The sequence below is a fragment of the Podospora anserina genome, chromosome 5 (genome assembly GCF_000226545.1).
Source record: "Podospora anserina S mat+ genomic DNA chromosome 5, supercontig 9".
Classification (NCBI taxonomy): Eukaryota; Fungi; Ascomycota; class Sordariomycetes; order Sordariales; family Podosporaceae; genus Podospora; species Podospora anserina.
Window position 1 is genome coordinate 422050 of NW_001914843.1, and position 25304 is coordinate 447353.

General features: G+C 54.4%; 6 protein-coding genes across 6 annotated transcripts, besides 1 other annotated feature; 3 read left to right on the forward strand and 3 right to left on the reverse strand.

Moving 5' to 3' along the window:
* Window positions 1-1352: 1352 nt before the first annotated feature.
* Window positions 1353-1439, reverse strand: a tRNA (tRNA-Lys).
* A 1050-nt stretch (window positions 1440-2489) lies between these two features.
* On the forward strand, window positions 2490-5006 carry PODANS_5_8670 (uncharacterized protein; the record flags this gene model as incomplete). Its single annotated transcript, XM_001904651.1, has 1 exon — window positions 2490-5006. The coding sequence occupies one exon, from the start codon at window positions 2490-2492 to the stop codon at window positions 5004-5006; it is 2517 nt and encodes an 838-aa protein (XP_001904686.1).
* A 3331-nt stretch (window positions 5007-8337) lies between these two features.
* PODANS_5_8680 (uncharacterized protein) lies at window positions 8338-10745 on the forward strand (the record flags this gene model as incomplete). The annotated part of the gene is made up of 3 exons (XM_001904652.1): window positions 8338-8410; window positions 8498-8940; window positions 9009-10745. 3 exons carry the CDS (start codon window positions 8338-8340, stop codon window positions 10743-10745), a joined length of 2253 nt encoding a protein of 750 aa, XP_001904687.1.
* A 1283-nt stretch (window positions 10746-12028) lies between these two features.
* PODANS_5_8690 (uncharacterized protein) lies at window positions 12029-14054 on the reverse strand (the record flags this gene model as incomplete). The annotated part of the gene is made up of 2 exons (XM_001904653.1): window positions 12029-13269; window positions 13346-14054. 2 exons carry the CDS (start codon window positions 14052-14054, stop codon window positions 12029-12031), a joined length of 1950 nt encoding a protein of 649 aa, XP_001904688.1.
* Window positions 14055-16004: 1950 nt separating this feature from the next.
* Window positions 16005-18041, reverse strand: PODANS_5_8700 (uncharacterized protein; the record flags this gene model as incomplete). The annotated part of the gene is made up of 1 exon (XM_001904654.1): window positions 16005-18041. The coding sequence occupies one exon, from the start codon at window positions 18039-18041 to the stop codon at window positions 16005-16007; it is 2037 nt and encodes a 678-aa protein (XP_001904689.1).
* A 1924-nt stretch (window positions 18042-19965) lies between these two features.
* On the forward strand, window positions 19966-21264 carry PODANS_5_8710 (uncharacterized protein; the record flags this gene model as incomplete). The annotated part of the gene is made up of 1 exon (XM_001904655.1): window positions 19966-21264. The coding sequence occupies one exon, from the start codon at window positions 19966-19968 to the stop codon at window positions 21262-21264; it is 1299 nt and encodes a 432-aa protein (XP_001904690.1).
* A 797-nt stretch (window positions 21265-22061) lies between these two features.
* PODANS_5_8730 (uncharacterized protein) lies at window positions 22062-23912 on the reverse strand (the record flags this gene model as incomplete). Its single annotated transcript, XM_001904656.1, has 1 exon — window positions 22062-23912. The coding sequence occupies one exon, from the start codon at window positions 23910-23912 to the stop codon at window positions 22062-22064; it is 1851 nt and encodes a 616-aa protein (XP_001904691.1).
* Between the last annotated feature and the right edge of the window lie 1392 nt (window positions 23913-25304).

Genomic DNA, 25304 nt, shown 5'->3' on the forward strand with positions numbered 1-25304 from the left:
CGATCCGAACACGAGACCAAAACCTCTAGCGGTTGGCGCCCACAAAATTGTGTTGAGGCTCCACCTGGCTTCGTCTCTATTGTCCGAAACGGTCATGCCGTAGTTGCCTCTATCCCGTGGACACCTGTCCCCGAGTTCGGCAAGTCCGAAAGGCTCGGTCCCTAAATTTCGGCATGCATGGGACCAAGGGGGTGCTACCGAGCCGTGACAACTAATTAAGCCACCAAAAGTCTATTCAGCTCCGGGATTCTTGCACAGGCACAAGTGACAACATTGGCAACACGCAGGACGGGGGCCGACGACCTCGGAAGATAATGAGAAAGTTTTGGTGTGGTGGTTGGCGCAGAACCTTTCGCAAACACTGGTGAGCTCCTCAATAGGTATTCCCCCATGGATACCCAGGGTGGTCAATGAGATGAGCCAAGCCAAGCCGAAGGTAATCTCATCTCGGCTTGCCGCCCAGGGCCTCCGCTTGGCTTGAAGCGATCACAGCTTATCTCATCTCACGGGCTTGCAAGCCTTCCGGTAGTTTTTCCCGCTCCATATTTCGGCGTGAGTGCCTACCCAGTTGTTGTTCGGTATCCGGGATACCGAACAACTAAAACTCTGCACGACAAACGACTTATTCCATCCTTTGCATCAGACCAGACGTCCGTCCAAGGTACCTTTAGTCACCGCGCACACCGAATTTCCATTGTCTGTATTGCAACCGCACCCACCTGCCGCCTCAAAAAAAGACCATCATCCATGTCACCATCCATCATGCCCGCCCTCGCAGACCCAATCCTCATCATTACGGCCGCCCTCGTAGCAGATCGGTGGACCGGCGGCCGAAACACTTCCCCTGGCATTCCCATCACCTGGAAATTCATCAGTTGCGTCCCGACACCCCTCGCAACCAACCAGCGGCCCATCCACCTGTCCCACCGTTGAGCTGAGGATGAGGCTTTTCATCACTTGGCCAGATTGCAGACAGGGTATAAGAAACCGAGAAATCCGAAGGAATATTCTGACATTTTGCATTCCACCACACAGTATGGAGGGTGGTGGTGTTTCTGTTTTGTTCCTCCAGCGGTGCACTGGTGATCAGCCGGAGATGCAAAACAAAATCAGGGGGAGAAAAGGGGCTGCCACAGCAACGGAGCCCCACCTTACCTTTCTATTCAACCCCGATGCAAGAAAACGCATCACATAGCAGCAAAGCAAGCTGTTGCGAAAATGAAAACTTGACTCTCTCTGAAGGGCAAATTCCAAAAAAAAAAAAAAAAAAAAAAAAAAAAAAAATAGGGAAATGGTGCTGATAAATTGTGCAAACATAAATAAAAAAGTAGCGATCGTGTCGCCGGGAATCGAGCCCGACGTGGGGGTCGAACCCACAACCTTGAGATTTCGGAGTACTCCTTAAGAGTCTCACGCTCTACCGATTGAGCTAGCCGGGCAGGCCAACCAAGTGTTTGATGTCTGACTGAGTCAGATCTTGACATGGTATAGCGAGCGCCAGAAATAGCTGCCATTCAACAAATATTTTGTTTGCAGGTGCTGATTAGCCCAAATGCAATGAAATAGTGGTGTGCCTGGCTAATCGAGCAGGAACGGTTGGGGAAGGAAAGTGAGGCGAACAAAAAAGACCAGTCAGAGAAGGCCCGATAAGGCATCATATAATTGCATTGAGGGGCATCATCACACCCGTTGACTGGGCAAGTTAAAGAGGTAGGTCTTTGTTACTCTGACGCTTAAAAGACGACATCAGGACGGGATAGGAAACTTGGGGTGCTGTAGATGGGCTGATGAAGCAAATGTTCTAGACCCTGCAGAAATCAGGTGTTCGTCTGTTTGTTGCTGCGCCCCCCGGTCCTTCCCCCCCCCCCCCCGCCGAAAGGCGCCGGGTTCCGGGTGGGTGGTGGTCATAGCTTTATGGGACCGCCGGTGGAATTTAGGGGAGAGCTTGGGATGTTTATCTTGACTTCATCTCAGTGAATTCAGTGATTGGGAGAGGTTGAGGATATGTGAGGGGGTGATTTGGGATGATTGAAGACTTGATGAGATTGTTCTTCGGAGCCATCCGCCGGGACTGACTGTTTTTCAGCGATAGGAGCTTCGCGGTAGCAGCACCCTTATTCGCCTTACAACCATCAGACCACCTTTTGTTTCCTGCCCCGGCGGGATGCTCACCTCGCCACCAGCAGCACCACCACTGCGTATACACGAAAAAGAAGATGGCCAGCGTTTGTCTCCCGATACGGAGCGTGCAGAGCCCCTGCCATAGCATTGGCAAGCCTGGATGGTCCAGATCGTGATCGTCACTCGCTTCAGAATGTAGGTCAATGTATAAAACAGACCGGCTCTGTATCTCGTTGCTGCTATATCCTTCCTTCTTCAGCTTTCCTAGAAGCTTCAAATCCTAGCTACTACTACTACTACTACTACTACTACTACTACTACTACTACTACTACTACTACAATTTACAACATCAATTTGGTTTGCAATCATGGGCGAACAACAAAGAACAAGCTCAGAACAACCACCACCACCGCCACAACCCAAGTCCATCAGCCCCTATGGCCCCGCCAGGTCAACCGTCCAGGGCGCTCCCCTCACAAAAGAGGAGGTTGAGCAATGCAATGACTTCTTCAAGGCGTCACTGTACCTTTCCCTGGGGATGATCTACCTCCGCTCCAACCCGCTCCTCACCACCCCCCTCGACAAGTCACACTTCAAGGCCCGCTTGCTGGGCCACTTTGGCTCCGCCCCAGGCCAGATCTTCACCTACATGCACTTCAACCGTCTCATCAAGAAGTACGACCTTGACGCGATCTTCATTTCCGGCCCAGGCCACGGTGCGCCTGCTGTTTTGTCACAGGCGTACCTCGAGGGGACGTACAGCGAGGTTTATCCTGAATGTTCAGAAGACGAGGAGGGCCTCCGCAAGTTCTTCAAGCAGTTCTCTTTTCCCGGCGGGATTGGATCGCATGCCACGCCAGAGACACCGGGTAGTCTGCACGAGGGTGGTGAACTGGGGTACAGCATCAGCCATGCGTTCGGCGCCGTGTTTGACAACCCTGATTTGATTGCTGTGACGATGGTGGGGGATGGCGAGGCGGAGACCGGGCCGTTGGCGACGAGTTGGCACTCGACCAAGTTCCTCAACCCGATTACCGACGGTGCTGTGCTGCCGATTCTGCACCTGAACGGGTACAAGATCAACAACCCCACCATTCTCGCTCGGATCAGCCACGATGAGCTGGAGAGCTTGTTCAGGGGGTATGGCTACCAGCCTTACTTTGTCGAGGGCGACGATGTGGAAAGCATGCACCAAGCCATGGCCGCCACGCTCGAGCACTGCGTGCTCGAGATCAGAAAGTTTCAGCAACAGGCGAGGACGACAGGGAAGGCGTTCAGGCCGATGTGGCCGGTGGTGATTCTGAGAAGTCCAAAGGGTTGGACTGGGCCGAGGAAGATCAATGGCGGGCTGGACTACCTTGAGGGATACTGGCGCTCGCACCAGGTCCCTTTGACGGATGTGCACAAGAACCCGGAGCAGTTCGCCCTGCTGGAGAGCTGGATGAGGAGCTACGAGCCTGAACGGCTGTTTATCGCCAACGGGGGCAGGATTTCTTCCTCGCTTCGACAGGCGCTCTGTCCCACTGGCAACAGGCGCATGTCGGCCAATCCGGTCGCGAACGGGGGGATGCTTCAGAAACCGTTGAGGATGCCTGATTTTAGGGATTATGCTTTGGGGGTCGACCACCCGGCCGAGACGCTTTCCGCCTCCATGTCGAACATGGCGCGGTTCTTGAGGGATATCATCTCGCTCAACCCGAACAACTTTCGGCTCTTTGGCCCTGACGAGACGGAATCCAACAAGCTCGGCACCGTCTATGAAGTGGCCCAAAAAGTCTGGATGGGGGAGTATTTCCCCGAAGACCTCAACGGGGGCAATCTCGCGACAGAAGGGAGGGTGATGGAGATGTTGTCCGAGCACACGTGTGAGGGTTGGCTAGAGGGTTACCTCTTGTCCGGGAGACACGGCCTGCTGAATTCCTACGAGCCGTTCATCCACGTCATTGACAGCATGGTCAACCAGCACTGCAAATGGCTCGAGAAGTCGCTCGAAGTGTCGTGGAGACACCCCATCCCGTCCCTCAACATTCTCCTCACCGCTGTTGTCTGGCGGCAGGACCACAACGGGTTCACGCATCAGGACCCGGGGTTCTTGGACGTGGTGGCGAACAAGAGCCCGGAGGTGGTGAGGATTTACTTGCCGCCTGATGGGAACTGTTTGCTGTCGGTGACGGATCACTGTCTCCGGTCGAGGAACTACGTTAATGTTATTGTAGCCGACAAGCAGCCGCATCTGCAGTTTTTGTCCATGGCTGATGCGATTGTTCATTGCACCAAGGGGATCGGGATCTGGCCTGGTTTCTCGTCCTGCCCGGCTGGCTCGGCACCGGATGTCGTCATGGCTTCCTGCGGCGACATCTCGACTCAGGAATCCCTCGCCGCCATCTCGCTCCTCCTTGACCATTTCCCCGCCCTCAAGATCCGCTGCGTCAACGTCGTCGACCTCTTCAAACTGATCAGCCATGAGGAACACCCCCACGGTTTGACCAACGCCGAGTACGAGGCGATTTTCACGGGGGACAAACCGGTGGTGTTCAACTTTCATAGCTATCCTTGGTTGGTCTACCGGCTGATTCACGGACGGAAGAATGCAGGGGGGGTGGTGGTGAGGGGTTACAAGGAGAAGGGGAACATCGACACGCCGTTGGAGTTGGCGATCAGGAATGGGACCGATAGGTTTTCTTTGGCGATGGAGGCTATTGATCGGTTGAGCGAGGCTGGGGGGGTGTTGGAGGGGAAGGGAGGCGAGGCGAGGGAGTTGTTGAGGAACGAGCAGGTGAGGTGTCAGATGAGGGCTTTTGAGGAGGGGGTTGATCCCGTGGAGGTGACGGGGTGGGTGTGGCCTAGCGAGAGGCGAGGGCTCTGGAGTGAGCGGAAGCATTGATGATGGTAATGATGATGGTGATGATGATGATGATTTTTTGATAGGAATTTGCGACAGATCGGATAGGGTTTTGGAGTTTTTTTTTCCCTCTTTTTTTTTTTTTCTTCCGGGGTTATTGTTTTGGTTACCTTTTATAGAGAATGTTATAATTCTTACTTTTATCCTGGTTATCGTGATCTACCGCGCGATGAAAACCTAACGAGATATGAACATGTAGTGATAACCAAGCACGTTCTATTGTCTATGTACGGATGGCTAAACTGCCACCATCAACCACTGCCGGCAACAATAAGGTATCAACCTGCTCCCCTCTCCAGCATCATCAAATCGGGCTTCATCAACCACAAACAGTAAGACAAACCCCAAATCTCCCAATGTCTCACCCCTTATCGCCGTCCACACCTCCCCCTGTTCGTACGAGAGTACCTTATAACTCGGGCTTCACCTCATAATTCACCGTCTTCTTTCACCGAAGGGTTGGTATATAACCTATTCGGGCCATCGGCCGACAATTCTTTGTTGCAATTGCTCACAACAACGTCAGGTGACACCTCGTCACACACCAATTCTTTCTTCGGCATTCTCCGAATTGTTTGTTTCTTATCACATCGTTCCATGCTTGTGACGCTGACGGTGGTATGGACAGTAGGCTGTGGTGACTACCTAGGTACGTTACGGACGGTGAGGAGTGATGGATGGATTGGGCCCGTTTTTCCCCCAGATAATAATCATGTACGAGAGAGATTTTGACGGGTTTGTGGTTGGGGTAGTTAGTACAACACAGGGTACCTATGTATTGTGTTTGTGTGTGTACCCCTAAAATTTACAACAGGGGCATTGGGGGGGGGGGGCGGTCAGAGGTTCCCGAAGGTAGGTATCATGAAAAGAAAAGATAGAAGAAAAAGAGTGTGGTTGCACCACCGCCGACAGTCATATCCTTAATTTTCTTAGCCAAGTGCCCCGGATATTCATCTTTGGATGTGAGTTTTTGTCTTTGTGTCACTGGTATCAAATCCAGACCGAGGGACAGAAACGGGGGTGTGTGTGTCTGTGTTTGTTTTGACAGCTGCTGTGTACAAGTCAGTCCGACGAGAGATCTAGATCAAATGTTGTAGATTTATCCTTCTCTCGGGTCCCGGCCGAGGGAGGGTGGTGGTTTGTGGAAGGGTATGCCGGACGGCCGTAACATGGAGGAGGGGAGAGAGAGAGAGAGGGAAAAGAGATCGGGATATTTATTGATTGGGGATTCCACATGTGGAGGTGTGGCGTTGAGATTGTTGGTGTTGCTTCCCTGATCCTTGGTAGGCAGGAGTTCCAGGCTGTTGGGACGGGCGGGTATGTTTAGCTGAGAGGTTTAGATTTAGATACATGTTTCATGTTTGGCAACTCTGTCTGCATTTATTGGCAATGCACATCATCAATAAAAAGCCCGAGCGGGTGTCTGAGCGAGGGGCAAGAGATGAGAAGGGAGACAGGGCAAGTTCGGTCGCGGATCGTTTCCGCAGATAGATTGAAGACCACCCCGCTATGAAGGTGACGAGAAAAAAATGGCCATCACCGCCTTTTGTAAGGCAACGTGGAGGAGGGGCACCACGAGAGAGGGGCACGGTTGTGTTGAACAGGGCAGGGCCAAGAACACCATGGCCGGTCACCAGCCAATCGTGTGGTCCCGGGCCCTGGTGCCTCTCGGCATTGCGACAACAAGATTCGCTGACCCCCCTGGGGCCCGAAACACCACCACCACCACCTACAAGTCATTCCCATGGTTGGCCTCCTCTGGCCGCGAAGATCATGTTCCCTCTTTGTCCGTTATCCATCCATGTCTTCCTTCCACTAGTCTTGGGCGGGGATGAGGGGTGTTGAAGAGATATCGATATCATAGCTCATAGCTACACTACAGAGAAATGCGGCCTTTTCCCTGCGGTTCCAAGGGGCCCCGGTTTGATGCTACCATGCTTGCGCAACCATCATCCGAACCCTTTTCCTCTTCTACATATCTGATATATCACAGCCTGGAGAAGTGGAGGAGGAGGGCCCGGGACAGCAGCCAAAACCGTTGGAGGAGCAAGGCGCGCACGGACACGATAAACCCATATCTGCTCAGTTATAATTTCCAAAAGAGAGCAGTTGCATTCCCACTCCCACTGCCCCCTTTTCCATCACTTGATCCTCTGTCCAGGTTTTTTATTTTGTTTTTCACATTTTACTTTTTATTTTCTCCTCAATTCTTGCGCACCGCACTCGGCGGCCGGCATTTCACTGGTCCAGCTGCCCGCCCCGTGATCCCCAACCTGGAAGTGCCCGCACCCCTCCCCCAGTTGCCCCCGTCCTATCAACAGGGGAGTTCGGTCGACGCTGTGGGATCAGCAAGGCCCCCCCTCCAAACACCAACCGGAGGTTTAGTTTTGCACAGGGGACTCCACTGGTGCCCCCCCGACGCGTTTCCGCATTCAACCCCCAAGTTTCCTCTCTCTCCATCTCCAGTTCCAGTTCCAGTTCCAGTGCCAGTGCCAGTGCCAGTGCCAGTGCCAGTTCCAGTTCCAGTTCCAGTTCCAGTTCCATCTCCTCGTTCGCTTCGCCTCGTCTCGCCGCCAACATCCATCCATCATCGGCCATCCATTCATCCATCCATCATTGCATCCAACTGCCAGCGGCACGACACACACACACACACACACACACACACACCCGAACTCTCGCGCACACAAAGCCACCCAAAAACAGGCACCGGGCTACCACCCATCCATCCAATCCCCCTTTCATTGAACAAAGTTAGTCAGGGTCTTTCAACAGCAACTCCTCCGTAGCGCGCATCTCTTTTTCGCTGCCACCCGCCCCACCGCCCCCGACCGACCCCCCGTTTTCCAGGTCTCTTTCCCTCCCTCTCTGACCACGAGCGACGGATTGAAACTGGCGATTGGAAAAACACACACATCCGGCCCCCCTTTGGTCTTTCTGTATACAACTCTCACCGTCTCCCTACTCCGTATATTCGTTTCAAACACATACGGACCGCCACACTGTCCCTGTTATCATCTCCAGTGCACGGTCACTTCGCCGACTGCCGAAATCCCAAAACACAGCGACAGCCCAGCACCCGCCCGCAGCGCTATCCTCGTCGGCCTTTTTCTCAGCGCGCGCGGGTTCCATTCCCTACTGCTACATCATCACCTTCCACCACTCGAATAATCAACTCGGCGCTCCTCTTCAATTGTCCTCGGCGCGGTTGCGCCAACAATGTCTGTCATGTTACAGACACCTTCCAGAGCTTCCACCGCCTCCTCCTCCTCCTTCCAGCCCATATCCCGCCAGAACACAATGTCCTCCTACGATGGCTCGCGGTCCGCCCGCCAGTCCAAGCGGTACTCCATGTCCGCCCTGTACATGTCTATGTCGGCAAACGAGTCGGACCTCGTGATTGAAGATGACCTTGCCAAAGGTTTGTGGTTCGTTGATTGAAGATTGAGCGGGGTGCTGACCTTTTCCAATAGCGCAAAAGACATTGCGAGACCTGAAAGCCAAGATCTCGTCGCAGTCAAAGAAGAACTTTGTGCTCGAAAAAGATGTTCGGTACCTCGACTCGCGCATCGCCCTGCTGATTCAGAATCGCATGGCCTTGGAGGAGGTATGCTCGCTCTGCTTCGAGGCAACATTGGCTGCAATCACTGACAAAAATCAACCACAGCAAAACGAAGTCGCTAGCCACCTCGAAGATGCCGCCGAAATGCAGGAGGGAGTCTTCCCCAACGACGACAAGACCCAGAGATACGGCAACCTGCTGTTCCTCCTGCAGTCCGAACCCAGACACATTGCGCACCTCTGTCGACTCGTCTCCATGTCCGAGATCGACTCTCTGCTGCAGACAGTCATGTTCACCATCTACGGAAACCAGTACGAAAGTCGCGAAGAGCACCTGCTGCTAACCATGTTTCAGGTATGTCTTGGCCCGAAAGAGCAAGCCGAACCATGCTAATAGCCAGAAAGTCTGTCCTCACGTATCAGTTCGACAACACGCCTGAGTACTCGTCGCTCTTGCGCGCCAACACCCCTGTTTCACGAATGATGACGACTTACACCAGAAGAGGTCCCGGCCAGAGCTTTCTCAAGGCAGTGCTTGCTGACAGGATCAATGGCCTGATTGAGTTGAAGGACTTGGATTTGGAAATTAACCCGCTCAAGGTTTACGAACGCATGATTGAACAGATTGAAGAAGACACGGGCAGTCTTCCGGCTTCGCTTCCAAAGGGCATCACGGCCGAACAGGCCGCCGAGAACCCCCAGGTTCAAGCCATCATCGAGCCGCGCCTGACCATGCTGACCGAGATCGCCAACGGATTCTTGACCACCATCATCGACGGCCTCGAGGAAGCGCCCTACGGAATCCGCTGGATCTGCAAGCAGATTCGCAGTTTGACCAAGAGAAAATACCCAGACGCCAACGACCAGGTCATTTGCACCTTGATTGGTGGCTTCTTCTTTTTGCGCTTCATCAACCCCGCCATCGTCACGCCCAAGTCGTACATGCTGATCGACGGCACCCCGGCCGACCGCCCCAGGAGGACGCTCACCTACATTGCCAAGATGCTGCAAAACCTGGCCAACAAGCCATCGTACGCAAAGGAACCCTACATGGCCAAGTTGCAGCCGTTTGTCCTGCAAAACAAGGACCGGATCAACAAGTTTATGCTGGACCTGTGCGAAGTGCAAGACTTCTACGAGAGCCTCGAGATGGATAATTATGTCGCCTTGTCCAAGAAAGACCTGGAGCTGTCGATTACCCTGAACGAGATCTACGCCATGCACTCGCTGATTGACAAGCACAAGGGGGAGATTTGCAAGGACGCGAACTCTCACTTGTCCATTATCGTGAATGAGCTGGGCCCCGCGCCGCCGCAGGTGCCGAGGAAGGAGAACAGGGTGATCAACCTGCCGCTGTTCAGCAGGTGGGAGACGGCGATTGATGACCTGACGGCCGCGTTGGACATCACTCAAGAGGAGGTGTTTTTCATGGAGGCCAAGTCGATCTTTGTGCAGATTTTGAGGACGATTCCGGCCGGATCCTCGGTGGCTAAGAGGCCGTTGAGGCTGGAGAGGATTGCGGATGCGGCAGCAACGAGCAAGAACGATGCGGTCATGGTGCGTAAGGGCATCAGGGCGATGGAGCTGTTGAGTCAGCTGCAGGAGCTGAAGGTGGTGGACAAGAGCGACGGGTTCATGCTGTTGCGCGATGAGGTCGAACAGGAGCTGCAGCATCTGGGGAGCCTGAAGGAGGGTGTTGATCTCGAAACCAAGAAGCTGGAGGAGGTGTACAAGACGATTAGGGATCACAACTCGTACCTCGTCGGCCAGCTCGAAACATACAAGAACTACCTGCACAACGTCAGGAGTCAGAGCGAAGGCACGCGACGAAAACAGCAGAAGCAGCAGGTTCTCGGACCCTACAAGTTCACACACCAACAGCTCGAAAAGGAGGGTGTCATCCAGAAGAGCAACGTTCCGGACAATAGGAGGGCGAACATCTACTTTAACTTTACGAGCCCGCTGCCAGGAACCTTTGTCATCTCGCTTCACTACAAGGGGCGGAATAGAGGTCTGCTGGAGCTTGATTTGAAGCTGGATGACTTGCTGGAGATGCAAAAGGATAACCAGGACGATTTGGATCTTGAGTATGTCCAGTTTAATGTGCCAAAGGTGCTGGCCTTGTTGAACAAGAGGTTTGCGAGGAAGAAGGGGTGGTAGTTGGGTAAGGGGGGGGGAAGGGGAAAGGCGTTTTTGTTTTTTGAGGTTGACCGTTGATACCACTGTCGCTCTGTTTTCTTTTCTTTTTTTTTTCGTTGCGTTTTGGTTTTGGTTTTTTGGTGACGATTGCTTCAGCTGCACATTTGGTCTTTTTTTTTGCTTTTCCACTCGCGCGCGGTTCTTAGCCTGCGCCCACGGCGATGTTTTTTTTTTACCCTGTCTTCTGCTTTTAACGATGTGATACCTTAGCCATGGGACCTACTTGCGTATTATACAGTCTTTGTGGTCAGCTGGCTGATATCTAATCTAATTTATGGAGGAGTGGTTCAGATTGGGGGTTGTTGGGGGTGGTGATGGTGGTGGGTAATGAGGATGATACACACTTGAGGGCTGAATGATATAAATCTCACACACACACACACACACACACACACACACACACACACACACACACACACACACAAAACACAAAACACACAACACACAACACACAACACACAACACACAACACACAACACACAACACCAACGATTGAATTGATTGCACGGAATCATATCGGGGCTGGGGAAGAGGGGGGGAATGCATACGCGAGGATTGGGGACGGAGGCGGGGAAGGGGGGAAGGGATGAAGGATGATGATACCTTTTTTTTTGTTTTGGTTTATTTTGTTACTTGCTCTGGGAGGGGGGGTTGGAGTTGCCGTGTGAGATGGAGGCGTGGGAGAAGCTGCAACTTAGGTTTGGTACGATAGTTTTTTCTTGTTTTGTGTTTACTCTTGTAAGGGAGGAGGAGGTGATAAAGTTGTGGTTGGCTGGTCCGGAAGTTGAAGTTGGATTGTTGTACACGGCAAAAATGGAATGATTGAAGTTGGGGGATGGACAGGTTCGAATTATGTGTTGTTATTAGGCCATATTTTTGTTTATTCTTTTGTTTGTGCTTTTTGATGTTTTATGAAAGGGATTCGCTTTGTTGTTGTTGTTGTTGTTGTTGTTGTTGTTGAGTTGATGAATACTTTTGGTTTGCGTGTGCGGTTGGCTGTGTGATGATTTTGGGGAGAGGTGAGTGTGTGATGGGTGAAGGGGATGGTGGTGATGGAGGTGAGATACCCCAGCAATTTTTGAATGGATAGCCTTTGACGGCAGAGAGTTCAATATGAGGATGTGTTTTCCTGTTGATGAATACCTTTCTTCCTTGCCCAGATATCCAAGTACGTCTTTGCGATTATATACACAGCCATAAATCCCCCTCCTACGTGCATTCCCTCCTACCCTTTTCTTATACCCCTAAACCCCCATCTCCCTTCCCCGTCCTTTCCCCTCCTCCACTTCTGTCTTTTCCCCCTCCCCCTCCTCCCCTTCAACATCCCTCCCACCCCTCGCCGCCCTCCTCGCCGCCCTCTTCCGCCTCCTCTCGGCCGTTTTCTCCTCTCTATCCCTCTCCTCCCTCATCAGCCTGATCACCCTCGACTTCCCCCTAATCCTCTCCCCCCACTTATAAAACAAGAACGGAATCGGCACCAGCATCACCTCCAACCCCCCCAGAAACGTCCCCGCCCACTGCGGACTCATGGCTTTGTACATCGCCGGCCCCGCCAGCGGCAGCGCAGCCCCAAACACTGATCTCATCACCGCGTTCCCTGCCAGCGCGGAAGCGGCGTATATCCCGTACGCTCCCGCGAGGTAGTTGCTCCCGTAAATGAACGAAAGCGTGTTGCCCATGCCGAAGGGAACGGAGCCGAACAGGAGGGAGATGGAAGGGTGGATTGAGGCTGGGAGACTGGTCCAGCTGAAGACGAGCTGGCCGATGGGGGTGAGGACGGCACCGACGCACATGATCAACGCTGTGGCTTCTGGTGCCGGGCGGGACGGGTTGAGGGGGTCGCGTTTAGGGGAGGAGTTTATCATTTTCCGCCACAAAGGTTCCAGGAAGATGGAGATGAGGGTGCCGAGGCCGATGCCGAGGAAGGAGAGGCCGGTGAGGGAGGGTGACCAGCCGCGGTGCTGGGTGAAGATGATGGGGTAGGCGATGAAGCAGAGGTAGAGGATGCCGTAGATCACGGATATCCTAGGGGGCATTGTTAGCCGGGGATGTTCCAGAGACAACAGGAAGGGGGACGGCAGGCACCAGATATTAAAACACCACAAAATCGGCTCCGTCACCGCGAGCACAAACGGCCGGGACAGATTCAGCTTCAGCAACCCCCATGTTGAAACAGACCGCTGGTCGTATTTACACCACCAGTTCTCATCCCCCGTCTCCTTCCTCCTCCGCGCGGCTTTCTGCTTTATCAGCGTGGGCAGGTAGGATTCTCGGACGAAAAAGGTGAGGACAAAAGCGATGCCGGAGAGGATGATGGCCAACCAGTTTCCCCACCGCCAGCCGAGGTAGTCGTTGACGAAGCCGCCGATCAGGGGGCCGGTGACCGGACCGTTGAGGGGGGCGATGGACCATAGTGACATGCAGAGGGCGAGGTACTTGTCTGAGGAGATGTCGACTACTGTTCCGGGAGAGTTGGAGATCATGGCTGAGCCGAAGAGGGCGCTGGGGGATTTAGCATGCTGACACAAGGAGAGGGGGGAAAGGGGCATACCCGAAGAAACGGACTATTACCATCTCTGACAACGAGTCGGCTAATCCGCAGGGGATGATGAGAACAATAAACGCGGCGAGGCAGACGAGGTAGACTGGTCTGCGGCCGTAGAGCTCCGACATGGGGGCTACGATCACCGAGCCAGCTGCTAGGCCTAGGAGGTAGGTTGTCAGGCCCAGGGTGGCGATGGGTTTGGAGGTGATGTCGAATTCGTCCATTATTTTTGGGAGGGTGGCTGTGTAGGAGGTTGAGTAGAGCACTACAACCCAGGTGGAGTAGGAGACCGTGAGGATGGTGTAGGTCCTGTACCAAAAGGGCCAGTTCATGGGGTGCTCGGGGTCGTCCGTGGAGATGGTGACTTCGTAGTCTGGGGGGCGGGAGGCGGCAGAGGTGATGGAGGTGCGGCCGGTGCGGGTGTGGGTGAGGTGGTTGTTGTTGTTGTTGTTGTCGGCATCTTGTTGGTAGATGGCGTCGGTTTGGGGGATGGATGTGGTTCGGCCGAGGGCGTGTTCGAGGGGGGATAGGGGGTCGCCGTTGGAGGAACCTGAAGAGGTGGTGGTGAGTTGAGAGTGACGGGAGGAGGGCCGCGAGGGGTGAGAGCGGGACTCCTTTTCTGGGTGGAATGGGGGGCTGTCCAATGTCGTGTTGTTGGATGAGCCGCCGGTAAGTGTGTGGGATGTCCCGCGGGCAGCGCTCTGGTCGAGCGAGTCGGCTGTCATGATGAAGGTCTACCACGACGGCCAGGAAATGCTTGAGAATGTCGAGGACTGGTCCTAAGATGTGAACATGTTCATACGAATGGTCGGCGGATACACAACAGCCTTGGTTCCTGTTTATTTTCCTTCGGCAGCATGCCTTGGTTGGGGAACACAGCGGGATTGGATTGGCGGATGAGTTAAACAGAGGTGGTTGAGTGAGGATTACAATTCGTATGTATGTATTTAGTAGCACACTCGGATGTGAGCTTTATTATCCACTCTCTTCTCTCTTCCAGGCCACTCACATGCAAGTTATCCCCGTCCGCATTTCCGTCCTGTCTTTTTTCCTTCCTTTTTTTCCTTCTCTGGGCGACGGGTGGTGGGCGCGGACTTAAGAGAGCTAACCACTGCTAAAGTAGCGCGGTATCGGCAGGCTCCATCATCACTCCCCCCCTGTTTGATTTCCAATCGGGAAGAAATTCGATTGCGATATCGTTCGCAAGCCACCCCCTGGGTTAGGGAAATCCGGGGAAGTGGAAATTCCTTGCGGAGCCAAACATTGATGTTGGGCATTGTCCAGATTCACCCAACACCACATTACCTACAACAGGAGATGTCGAGACAAGTGCCGGTCTGGTCGTCTTCCGACAAGTAACATGGCCATATCCCGCCCCCTGACCGACTGGATACCTCCTCCAAGCAGGGTGGCAGGGCCGGTGACAGAAGCACGACAGCAGCAGGGCGCACCGTGCCACCCCAGCTTCGCGGGACCCCACACCATCCCTGCATTGCCTCGGTAGCTGACCAGGGCAGCGGAAGTTCGGGACTCTTCTGGGGCCGCCGCCAAGAGAAGCGTCTGAAACTGGGATGGCCTCATCTAATCTTTGTTGTTAGCTTCGTCCGAATTCGAGACCATCCAAAACTCTTCGTCTACCACAGAGCTCACTGTCTGAATCTATCCAACAACGACCACCACCACCTCAACGGCCACGGCGCCGGCCTCACGCACCACAACGGCCGCTACTAATTATAATCATCAGTGAAAACGCGTCAAATCGCACACGGGTCTTCCAGAATATAAACTGCTGTCCTCCTCCTCTGTTTTGGTCGATACAGTACATCCCATTCTTTGAGTAGTCTAGCGAGGAGCAACACCTACCACTCCCTGAACAACACATCCAAGGTGGGTGAACAGCACCTAATCTTTAGATGTTGACGTCCGTGAAATCGAGGGAACGAGGGCGCAGGTGAGGAACCGGCGTTAGACAGCCCAATCTGGACTTCAATACTGGACAGGTTTCAACTGGCTACTGAAAAAAAGATGAACTATGGTGATCGGGGACCGCAATCTCCACGGAATTGCTGTTCATCTTCCATCAAGCTGGAGTGTAAAGAAGTGGCGGCAAAGATGGGAAAGATGACGTGAAACTGGATTAAAACCGCTGTGTTGATGCATCCAAATAAGCTAATAGACCCCCTTCCTCCGACCAGTCGAGCATGCATGTGTATCCCCTGGCTTCCTCCTGCCGTCAGCCCATCCAGCAATGTCATACATTATCCATTTCATCACCCATCCCCCTCCAGCAGCATCTATCCGACCCTTCCTCGCTCCAAGAATTTGTGTAAAGAAGCCCAAGCTGGGCGAACGAACCTCAGCAACGGGTATGGCGCTGAATCGAGTCTCGCCGAACGTAACCGACGGAACACCCCTCTCGCCAGCACCACCAGAGACCAAAAGGAAAAGTAAACGTTTTTGCGTGTTGCGAAGTGCTGTTGTTCATTCCAACCATAAGAACACCCCCTCCAAAACAAACGCCCAGGTCGCCGCCCACATCCCACCGATGAACAATACATACACCCTTGCGATAAATGTAAAATAAACAGATAAACTCCCCACACCCCAGCGCTGGCAAACTCGGCGTCAGGTGATGATGACTTTGACAGTTGAAAAGAAGAAAAATGTCGCCCATATTACAAAGTAACACCTGTTCCAGCCGCCGGAGGCGTAAGTGTCAACAGATTAAGTGCACCACCGGGAGACGTGTTCGCAGCTGGACCTGGTGTCGTCGCGCCGGCTTTGCTCGCCATCTGCGCCAGCGCCTCCCTCTCCGCCTTCTCCCTATCCCGCTGCTCCTTCTCGAGCTTCGTGATTCTTGGCTTCCTCACGGTGCCGCCTCTCGAACCGGGCCCGCCACCTCGGCCCCGTCCGCTCTCGCCACCGCCACGAGCACCACCCCTGGACCCTCTTCCACGTCCACCACGACCGCGTCTCGGGGGTCCCTCGGGCACAACAGGCTTCTCCACCTCGGGGATCAGAGGTCCGCTGTAGACGAAGAATCCATCCCTGCTCGCAGCTGCCTGCTCTTCCCAGAGCATCTCAGAGTCATCCACAAAGTCATCATCCTTGTCGTACTCGTCCTCCTTGAAATTCCGCTTCTTCCTCGCCGGCTTGGCAGGAGCAGCTTCGGGGCCGCTGGCCGGATTTCCGTTGCCCATGCCGCCCATTTCCACATTGCTGTTGTCGGCCTCGCTCAGGTCTTCCTCCATTTCGTCCCCAGTGTCACGGCCGCTGCCATTCTTCTCCTTCTCCAAAGCGGCCGTGGCAGCTGCGATGAGAGCCTTGCGCTCCCGCGAGGCAGCCAATCTGGGGTGCAAAGCGTCCCATCCGTAGCGTTCCTCGGCCATGCGCATGAAGTTGACATACTTGTTGTTCTCACCTTGCTTGAGCGGGATGTGAAGCGCGATGCTGGGCGGCTCGACCTCCTCGCCGGGCTTGGCCCTCCCGAAATCCAAGATGGAGCGCTCGCTGGCTGGAAGGGGCGGCAGCGAGTCCTTCTCCTTCACTCCGTTGATTTTTGGCGAGCTGCTGGTGCTGCTGCGCGCCTTCTTGTTGGCCTTTGTTTCTTGCTGGACAACAGCCGCGATCTTCTTGCTCTGGACAGGCGCGGGCGGGGCAGCAACCGCGGCAAGCGAGGAGCCGCTCGGAATCGACGACATGCTGGTAAATGAATTCATTTTGGGTTCTGGCTTGCTAACGGAGGCAGGCGCTGGAGGTGGCGGCGGGGGACGTCTGGCTTCGGCCAATGTGGGCTTGGGCATGGTAGCAGGGGTGGCCAGGACGGGGTTGGCCGGAGAAGCAGGGACTGATGATGGCTCCTGGAAACGCGGCTGCGAAGTAGTTGTTGTAAACGATTGCGTCGGTCTGGGTGAGATGATGGAGGTTGGAGGATCGACTAGGCTGGCAATAGATGGCGATGCGCTGGCCCTGTTGGGAGCCTGGGCAGGCGCGCGAGGGGAGCCAAGCGGACCTCCGGTGCCATAGGGGTCGCGAGATACCATGCTTTCCCTAATGGGGTCGTAGTTGCCTCGGATGGGATCAAACATCTGCCTGGCAGGCGCCGTCGGCTGGGGCTGCGGAGGTGGCTCGTCGCTGTTGAGGAGATTCTGCATTTGCATCGAGGTCATGCTCTCTCTCTTGGGCGGCGTCTGGACGAAGCCGGCGCCACCGTCCAACGACATGCGCATCGAGGTGAGTTCTGTGATCTTGGGCTGACGAGCTGCTGCTGCTGATGGGGGACCAGAGGCAGCCCGCGCATCCATCTCCGAGTTTGTCTCATTGCTCTCGGTAAGAGCGGCTTTGCGTTTCCTCTGGACAGGCGGGGCATTGGGGTCCTTGGGTTTCCTCGGCCGACGCTGCTTGGGTGGCTCGACAGTCCCATCAGGTGCAACCTTCGGCTTGACTGTGCTACCAGGCTTCCGGCCCGGCTTTTTCCTAGGAACGCCGGCGGCGGTCAGTTGTGTGCCGGGCGGGTACTCGGAGGCTTGCTGTTGCTGGACCTGTTGCTGCATAATGCCGAATCTGGCAGCTGACCCGGGGTCGACAATGATCTCGTCCATTTCGATGTTGGCTCTGGCGGCGTTGATGATCCGAGTGGGCGATCCAGGCTCGGAAATGGCAGAAGGCGGTGATGACAACAGGGAGGGTGATGAGCTGTGATACTGCTGCATCGCGGTGTTTTGATCCTCCTCCACTGGGCGTGCCCCCTACAAGCTGCACAAAAACCCCCTTTGTGTGTGGTGGTCGGTTGGGTTTAAAGATGAAGTAGCTCAAAGGCGTATGCGTATGGTGGTGTATCGGTATCGGTATCGGTATAAAGATGGACAAGTTCAAGGTAACATATAACTAAATATAAAAACCAGCTGGTGATTGGCTCCTTTTTTTGCTTTGCACCGGTTTGGGATGCGGAGGCGTTGGTTGGTCCAAGCGTCTCCTCCGTTGGTTGTTGTGTCGCGGGTGGAGTTTGCTGCGTCTGAATGCCTTCACCCGCCGAGGGCGCTGCAAAAGAGACAGCGGTCGGCGACAAAATGGGCGGTGTCCGGGCTGTTTAGGGGGATGCAGCGGTCAAAAGCGTATGGATCAATTCGGAAAAGACGCGGGAATCGAAATACGATGGTTGCGCGATGCAGGCACACCAGGCGTCAATGAAACTGATGGGAGTCGATTCTTTTGTGGTGGTTGTTGACTGCAAAAAGTGTGGAAAAAGAGAGTGAGAAAAGGAGGAAATTTTGGGGTGCTGGGCGGCGAGGAGCAGGACGGGGATGGGCTCTGTTTTGGAACTTTTTTTTTTATTACTTTGCAGCTGGCGAGGGAAAACCGGGGCTTGACCACCAAAGGGACATTTGTTCTGGAAAAAAACGAATTAAACACCATTAACAAGAACACTCAGACCAGGTTGCCAGTCCAGCCAGTGATGGAGCCAAGCGACGGCCAAAAGAGGGAAACGCAGTCATCAGATACATCAGACGGTTTGCCGATATCAGATTAGGTGATGGGAATGCCTCTCTGGCAGCTGGCCACCGCCTGACCAACCACTCATAGAGGGAGTAGGGTGACCGGAGGGGGAAATGCCTTGGTTGCTCTGGCTGGGAAATGGAAGACGATAAAATAATATCAATGCTCTCTGTCGTCACAAGGCCTGGCTGTTAGAGGTCCCCCACCGGCGGGAAGTGACTTTAAAGTGTGACAGGGGAGAGGGGGGGTTCGTCGCAGAGCCAAGAGCGCGGAAGAGGCTCGCGCGGGGCGGCTTGGGTCCTGCGGTATCCTGCAGTGCCCTGCACACGGTACGGTAGGTACGAGGGTACTTCTGGATCTTGTACCCCGCCCCCCTTTCGCATTCGGGGTGGGACGATGCGTGACATTCTCCGCAGTGTCCGACCCACAATTGAGGGACAAAATAAACGTGCCGGGACAGGCACAGGGCATCCCTGATTGAAGCACAAGCCACATCCAATTCCACCAAGTCCCAATTCTCCGATCTATTACAACAAGCCGGTCGGTGTCTGTATACAAGTCAGAAGATGCTTGGGACGCAGTGAGAGAATGGAGAAGAAATTATACTCCAGATATACACCTAGTTAGACGTGGTAGACTTCTGCAGCGATATATCCGTCCCTGTGCCTTCCGATCCCGAGACATGGCGTGTCTTGTATTCGTGCACTAACGATGCAATTTTCCGCTGCTTCACGTGCTGTGGCGCCGGTCTGCTACAGCAAACCGCTCCACTCTGTGCGAGTCTCTTCTCTCAGTTTCTCAGAAAAATAGCCAAAAGTATCGTTTTCTACACCTGCGAAACACTGGCCTGCATCTGAACGAGTGTTTCGAATGCCGTGCACAGACCAGACCCGGTGCCATTCGGCCTTAGATCGACGCTAGCAGTGACGGGTAATTAGATAAGCAGCCACCCCTGTCCAGCTTCCAAAAGCTTCGTTAAAGTGGGGGGCCAATAACGATAACGATAACGGATAACTTGCTGGTGACGGAACCTTTTCTACCAACACAAAGTAACTTCTTCACCAACGCTCGCCCATTCGACCATCACCACACACACACACACACACACACACACACAAAAAAAAAAACCCCCCCGACAAAATGGAGGGATTCGGACTAGAGGTACGAGACGTTCTCGAACACACACCCGACGAAGTCAAGCCCCCGAGCTTCCCGACTCCCGCCAACCAGTCCGCGACCGGATTCCCAGCGCCCAAGAAACGAATTTCTGCCTTCAAGAAGCAGCGCCAGAACAACAACACAAGCATGCTCCCGACTCCTCCAGCCCAATATGGCCCAGAGCGGCCACCAGCACCAAAGCCAGAGGTGTTAGAAAAGCAGAGAATCGCCGAGGAAAATGACGCCCTTTTGAACTCGTTGCCGCCCGATCAGATCATGGAAGAACAGCGCGACCTTTTCAAGAACCTTGATCCAAAGCTTATCCAAATGCTCCTCCGGCGCGCAAACCTCGACGATTCCGGTCCCGCGAAATTCGATCCGTCCCCAGAACCCTCTTCGAGCGCGAAAACAACACCCGTAACAACCACGACCAAACCCCCCAAAGTCACTGTCGAGGACGTCTCAGAAAACATACCACCACCACCATCCAAGAAAGATCCCACAAAACCCAAGAAAACAGTCACCTTTGACGAAGACGCCGCTCCCCCAGCTCCCCCAGCCAACCTCATCCCCGTCAAAACGATCACCACCACCGACCCAAACCTCATCATAACCCCCTCCAACGCCCCCGACGAAGCCCACACATTCCACACCCACTACCCCCAGCCCCCCACTGTCCCCGACCTCGACCCCGAAGACCCGGACTTTCTCGAGAAAATGCACTCCAAATTCTTCCCCAACCTCCCCGCCGACCCCTCCAAGCTCGCCTGGATGGCCCCCATCCCAACCCCGGGCTCCGCCGCCGACAAAGAATCCCCTTACTACCCAGGCCAGGACTCACTCCCCATCTCTGCGCTGCGCTTTGACTTTCGCGGTTTACTCATCCCACCGAGATTATCCCGGCAAATCCCTGTAACGAAGGGTCTTCACCACCATGGTGAGGCGCCCGAGGCGGCGGGGTATACTATTCCCGAGTTGGCGAGATATGCGAGATCGGAGGTCCCAGCGCAGAGGTGTATTGCTTATCAGACGCTGGGCAGGATGCTGTACAGGTTGGGAAGGGGTGATTGGGGGAAGGGTGAGGGTGGGAGGGTAGGGGAGGAGGACGATTTGGCGTTTGGGTTGTGGAGGTGTTTCAAGGAGAATCGGGTGGTGGAGAGTATTGAAGAGGAGGTGCAGGGGGAGGAGGGGAGGGGGCACAGGAGTTGTTATGCTTATGCGACGGAGGCGTTGTGGCTGTTTGAGAAGGGGGGTTGGAGAGAGAGGTGGAGGGGGATGTGAATGGGGTGAAGAGCAGAGGCTGATCATTGGGCCAAAAAAGAATAGCATTAACAAGCGAAACCGGTACGTCAAACGAGGTTACGGAGCTGCATGTGAAGACAATCGAGCGCTGGACTGTGACAAATGGCATGTGACTTGTTGAACATGCGAAAAGATGGAGAAAAGCATGGCCTAGCAGCTATGCCCGGCAGCTGACATACTTTGGGTGTGAACTTTGCCTCGAGTTCAACTGTCCAGTTTCTTGTCTTCCGGCCCCAGCAAAACGGGTGATATTCAACTAAATATATCCAGACCACCCATTCAGTAGGAGCACCAACCGTGGTGATCACGACATTGTTAGGTGGAGAGAGAGAGAGAGAGAGAGAGAGAGAGAGAGAGAGAGAGAGAGAGACAGACAGAGAGAGAGAGTGTGTGTGTGTGTGTGGGTGGTAATTACGAATTGAAAGGCGAAAAGTAGTAGTAAGAAAAGGGATGACGATGATGATGACAAGATTCAGAACCGTCACATGGGAGTGATTTATAGGTAGCTTCCTGTCAATAGGCACGCACGCGGTGTCTTCACCACCACCAAACAACCGCACTTGTTCCCATCCAGCATCAAATACACCGAGAACCACATCCACATCCAAATCATCATCATCATCATCATCATCATATACAAGACAAATCCCCAAAACAAAATTACCACATTGTATCATACAAGTTCCCTTCCCTTAACCCAACCCCCTATCATCAAACAATCTTTCAGTCATTAATTCCCATTTCTTTTCAATCCCCTACATCATACTCCCAGCCCATCACTTCGACCCCCCATTAGCCAACCCAGCCCTCAACTCATCCACCTCCCTCTGCAACCTCGTCAAATCAGCCAGTATATCCACCCCGTCACCACTACCACCACCCCCAGGTGAGGACACCACCACCTCATCCGTCGTGTCCGGTGTTGCCGCCGTCGCCATCGCCATAGCACTATTCCTAACACTACCACCACCACCCCTATGCTTCGGCACCGGCGGCGCCTGCTTGCTATTCCCACTACTCCTCCTCACCACCCCCTCCCCCGCTGCCCCGACAGGTTTCTTAGCCCTCACACTCGCCCCCCTAGCCGGAGGCGGCGGCGGCGGCGTCAACTTCTCCTTTGCCGTCCCTACCACCGGTGGAGGGCTGGCAATAGCTTCCACCACCGATCCCGCCAGCGGCGGTGTGACCACACTGTTATTATTCGGCGTACTACTCCCAGACAGTGTCGGCGGCGGAGATACAGCCTCACCACTGGGCGACGCCACCACCCTCTGCGATGGTCTCCTCGGGGGCGGCGGTGCCGGCGCGTGGATGTTGGCTCGTAAGGAAGAAGACCGGGAACGGGTCGATTCCATTGATGATCGACGAGTACTGCTAAACAATTCCTCCTCTGGTGAAAAAGGCCTAGGCTCGGACCTGCCATGATGTGGTTGTCGTCTCGGCGGGGGGGCAGGTTTTCTTGACGGTGGTGGTGTCGGCAGACTAGAGGTTGGGGAGGGGGAGCGTAAAGCGTGGATGATGTGAAGACCTGGGTCGGGCATGGCAGGCTCGGGAATCTTCCCCGCTGCTTCGTGGTCGAATATATTGCCATCTTCTGACACCGAGGGTTGTGAAGGGAGGGGTTTGTTAACGTCTGACGGGGTTGGGGGCCGCTGTCTAGATGGTGACGTGACAGGTTTAGGGCTTGCTAGTGATGATGAAGACGAGGTTTTGCCGCCTAGGGAGCTGCTGCTCTCCTGGCGGGTCGGGTCTGGTCGGATGAGTTTTCCATGGCGGGAGCTCGGGGGAGGGGGTTTCTTTCTCAGGATGGTCGGTGCAGGTTGGAGGGTGGCGGCGGGAGGGTTGGGGAGTAACCTCTGCTGCTCATCTCCAACCGTCTGGCCTGGTATTTCCCGTGATAGACGTGGCGTGTCCTGCAACTGTATCGTTATCTCCGTCCCAGCTCTTTCCTCCGCCCTCCCGAGATCAGCACTCGACCGTGCCGGTGTTGATCCCCCGGTCTGTCCAGTCAACAACAGCCTCCTGAACGCATCCACATCCAGCCCTCCCCTCGACCCTCCTGCCCCCACCTCAGTTTCCCCCCTCTCCTCCAACCCTGGTTGTCCCATCTGAAAAGATATCCTCGGCACCCCTCCCTCCCGCCGCCTATCCCCCTCTTGCACCGCCAACTCCTCAACCGAGCTCTTATTCGACCCCCCACCCGCCCCAAAAGGATCTACCTCCACCACCACCACCTCCTCCTCCTCCACCTCCTCCTCACTACTCTCACTACCACTATCACTCTCCTCATCCGGCTCCCCAATCGGCGGGAACCTCTCCCCAAACCCATCACTCTCCTCCGGACTACTCGGCGGCGGGCTCTGCACCCTCACCTTCTTGACAACCTTTTGCTTCAGAAAACTCGTCGTCGGCGGCGGCTGAGCCGGTCTCGGTACACCCTGCAATGTTTCCCAGAATTGATCACCGCCGCCGCCCCCAATCGTCAAACTCGAGGTATTATCATCCCCCTGTATCGTCGGCGGTGGTGGTGGAGGAGGGGTCGTCGACTGCAGATCCGGGACGTCGGTAGCGGCAACGGGCTTGCGACGAAACGGGTTATTGGAATTGAACGATGGCTGGGTGGCCATTGTGTCTTTGACTTGTAGCAGAAAGGTAGGTCAAGAATATAAAAATATAAACAAGCTGTAGATTTGAGAGGCGCGCGGCTGGCGCAACAGCTGCAATCACGCAACAAGATAATAGGTCGGTTGAACAGCCCGGGCGTGTGCCTTGGTAGTAAGGCTTGGTAAAAAAGAGCCACTTAGGTAAGGTACGGTGGTGGTGGTGGCATCGCTGATGGGTGCCTGATTAGAACCGAGCCGGCCGCCGCTGACTTCCAATAACTTGGACAGTGACGCGGGCTGTCGGATGCGGTCGGGATTAGCGGGGGGTAGGTTTGTTGACGTTGGGTGCTTGTCCGTCTCCAATGCACGTTTCCACAACAGCTTGGGTGATGAAAAATGTAGATAGCTATCTAGGTGGTAGGTAGTGTGTCAAAGGATTAGACAGCAAACAGAAGCTCCCTCCCCAGAGCTGAGCTGTGCTGTGCTTCCTGGGCCACGCCAACAGTCGATCAGGCACAGCAACAGCACCTGAACCAGATGACGGCAGAATCCCTTTCCGGAACACACACACCCACGTTTCGATAAGGAACCTTCCGATAAGACTGGCAGTGTACCCCGTTAGCTAGCTCCGAACGGCAAGACCCACTTGAGAACATGCAGGACATGCTTGTCTGGGCACGGACCAGCATGAATCGGCGTGTAAGTGCCACAACTGGTGAAGCCTCAGATTTCTCGTTGGCCCACTTTGATTGACACCTGTGCCGTGGTTGGGTATACATATGAGACAGACACATGTGTATTTTGATAGATGTATACGGACCGCTGAAGAATACATCTTGATCACAATCATTAATCCCAATTTTATCGCGAGATTTCTGTCAAGAAGAATGAGCTAGCTGGCTGATCACATTTCCCCATCTCAAGCGGTGAACAAAACCTCCCCCCGCAACAACGCCCCCAATAATCCCGCACTTTCTTCTTGCTCTTACCTTTCCAAATCTAGATTTACCATCTCAGCAAGTTACAAATGGTAGTCAACCCTCCAACTCAAAACACATCCCCAAAAACAACAAAAAAAAAACAAGGAGTGGCCGGTGAGGAACCACACCCCTGACCCCGACCCCTGACCCCTGGGCGGCAGAAAAATGAGAATGGGGTCAAACCGAAAATGTAAACAACCCCCGGTCGACGCGCCACCTACGCGTCGAGGAGCCCCTCCCCCCACTTGTTGGACCCCTTCTTTCTCTCCTCTCTGTATCCCTCCAGATCAAAACCACCATTCACTCATTCACTCAAAACTAAAGTGAGACCTCTCCAAAGATTTTGTCAGAAAGTAATTCAATTGGCATGTATAATTACAACTCATCAGGCCCCAAAAACCCCCCAGCCGAGATTTTAAGCCCACCTACCCACCCT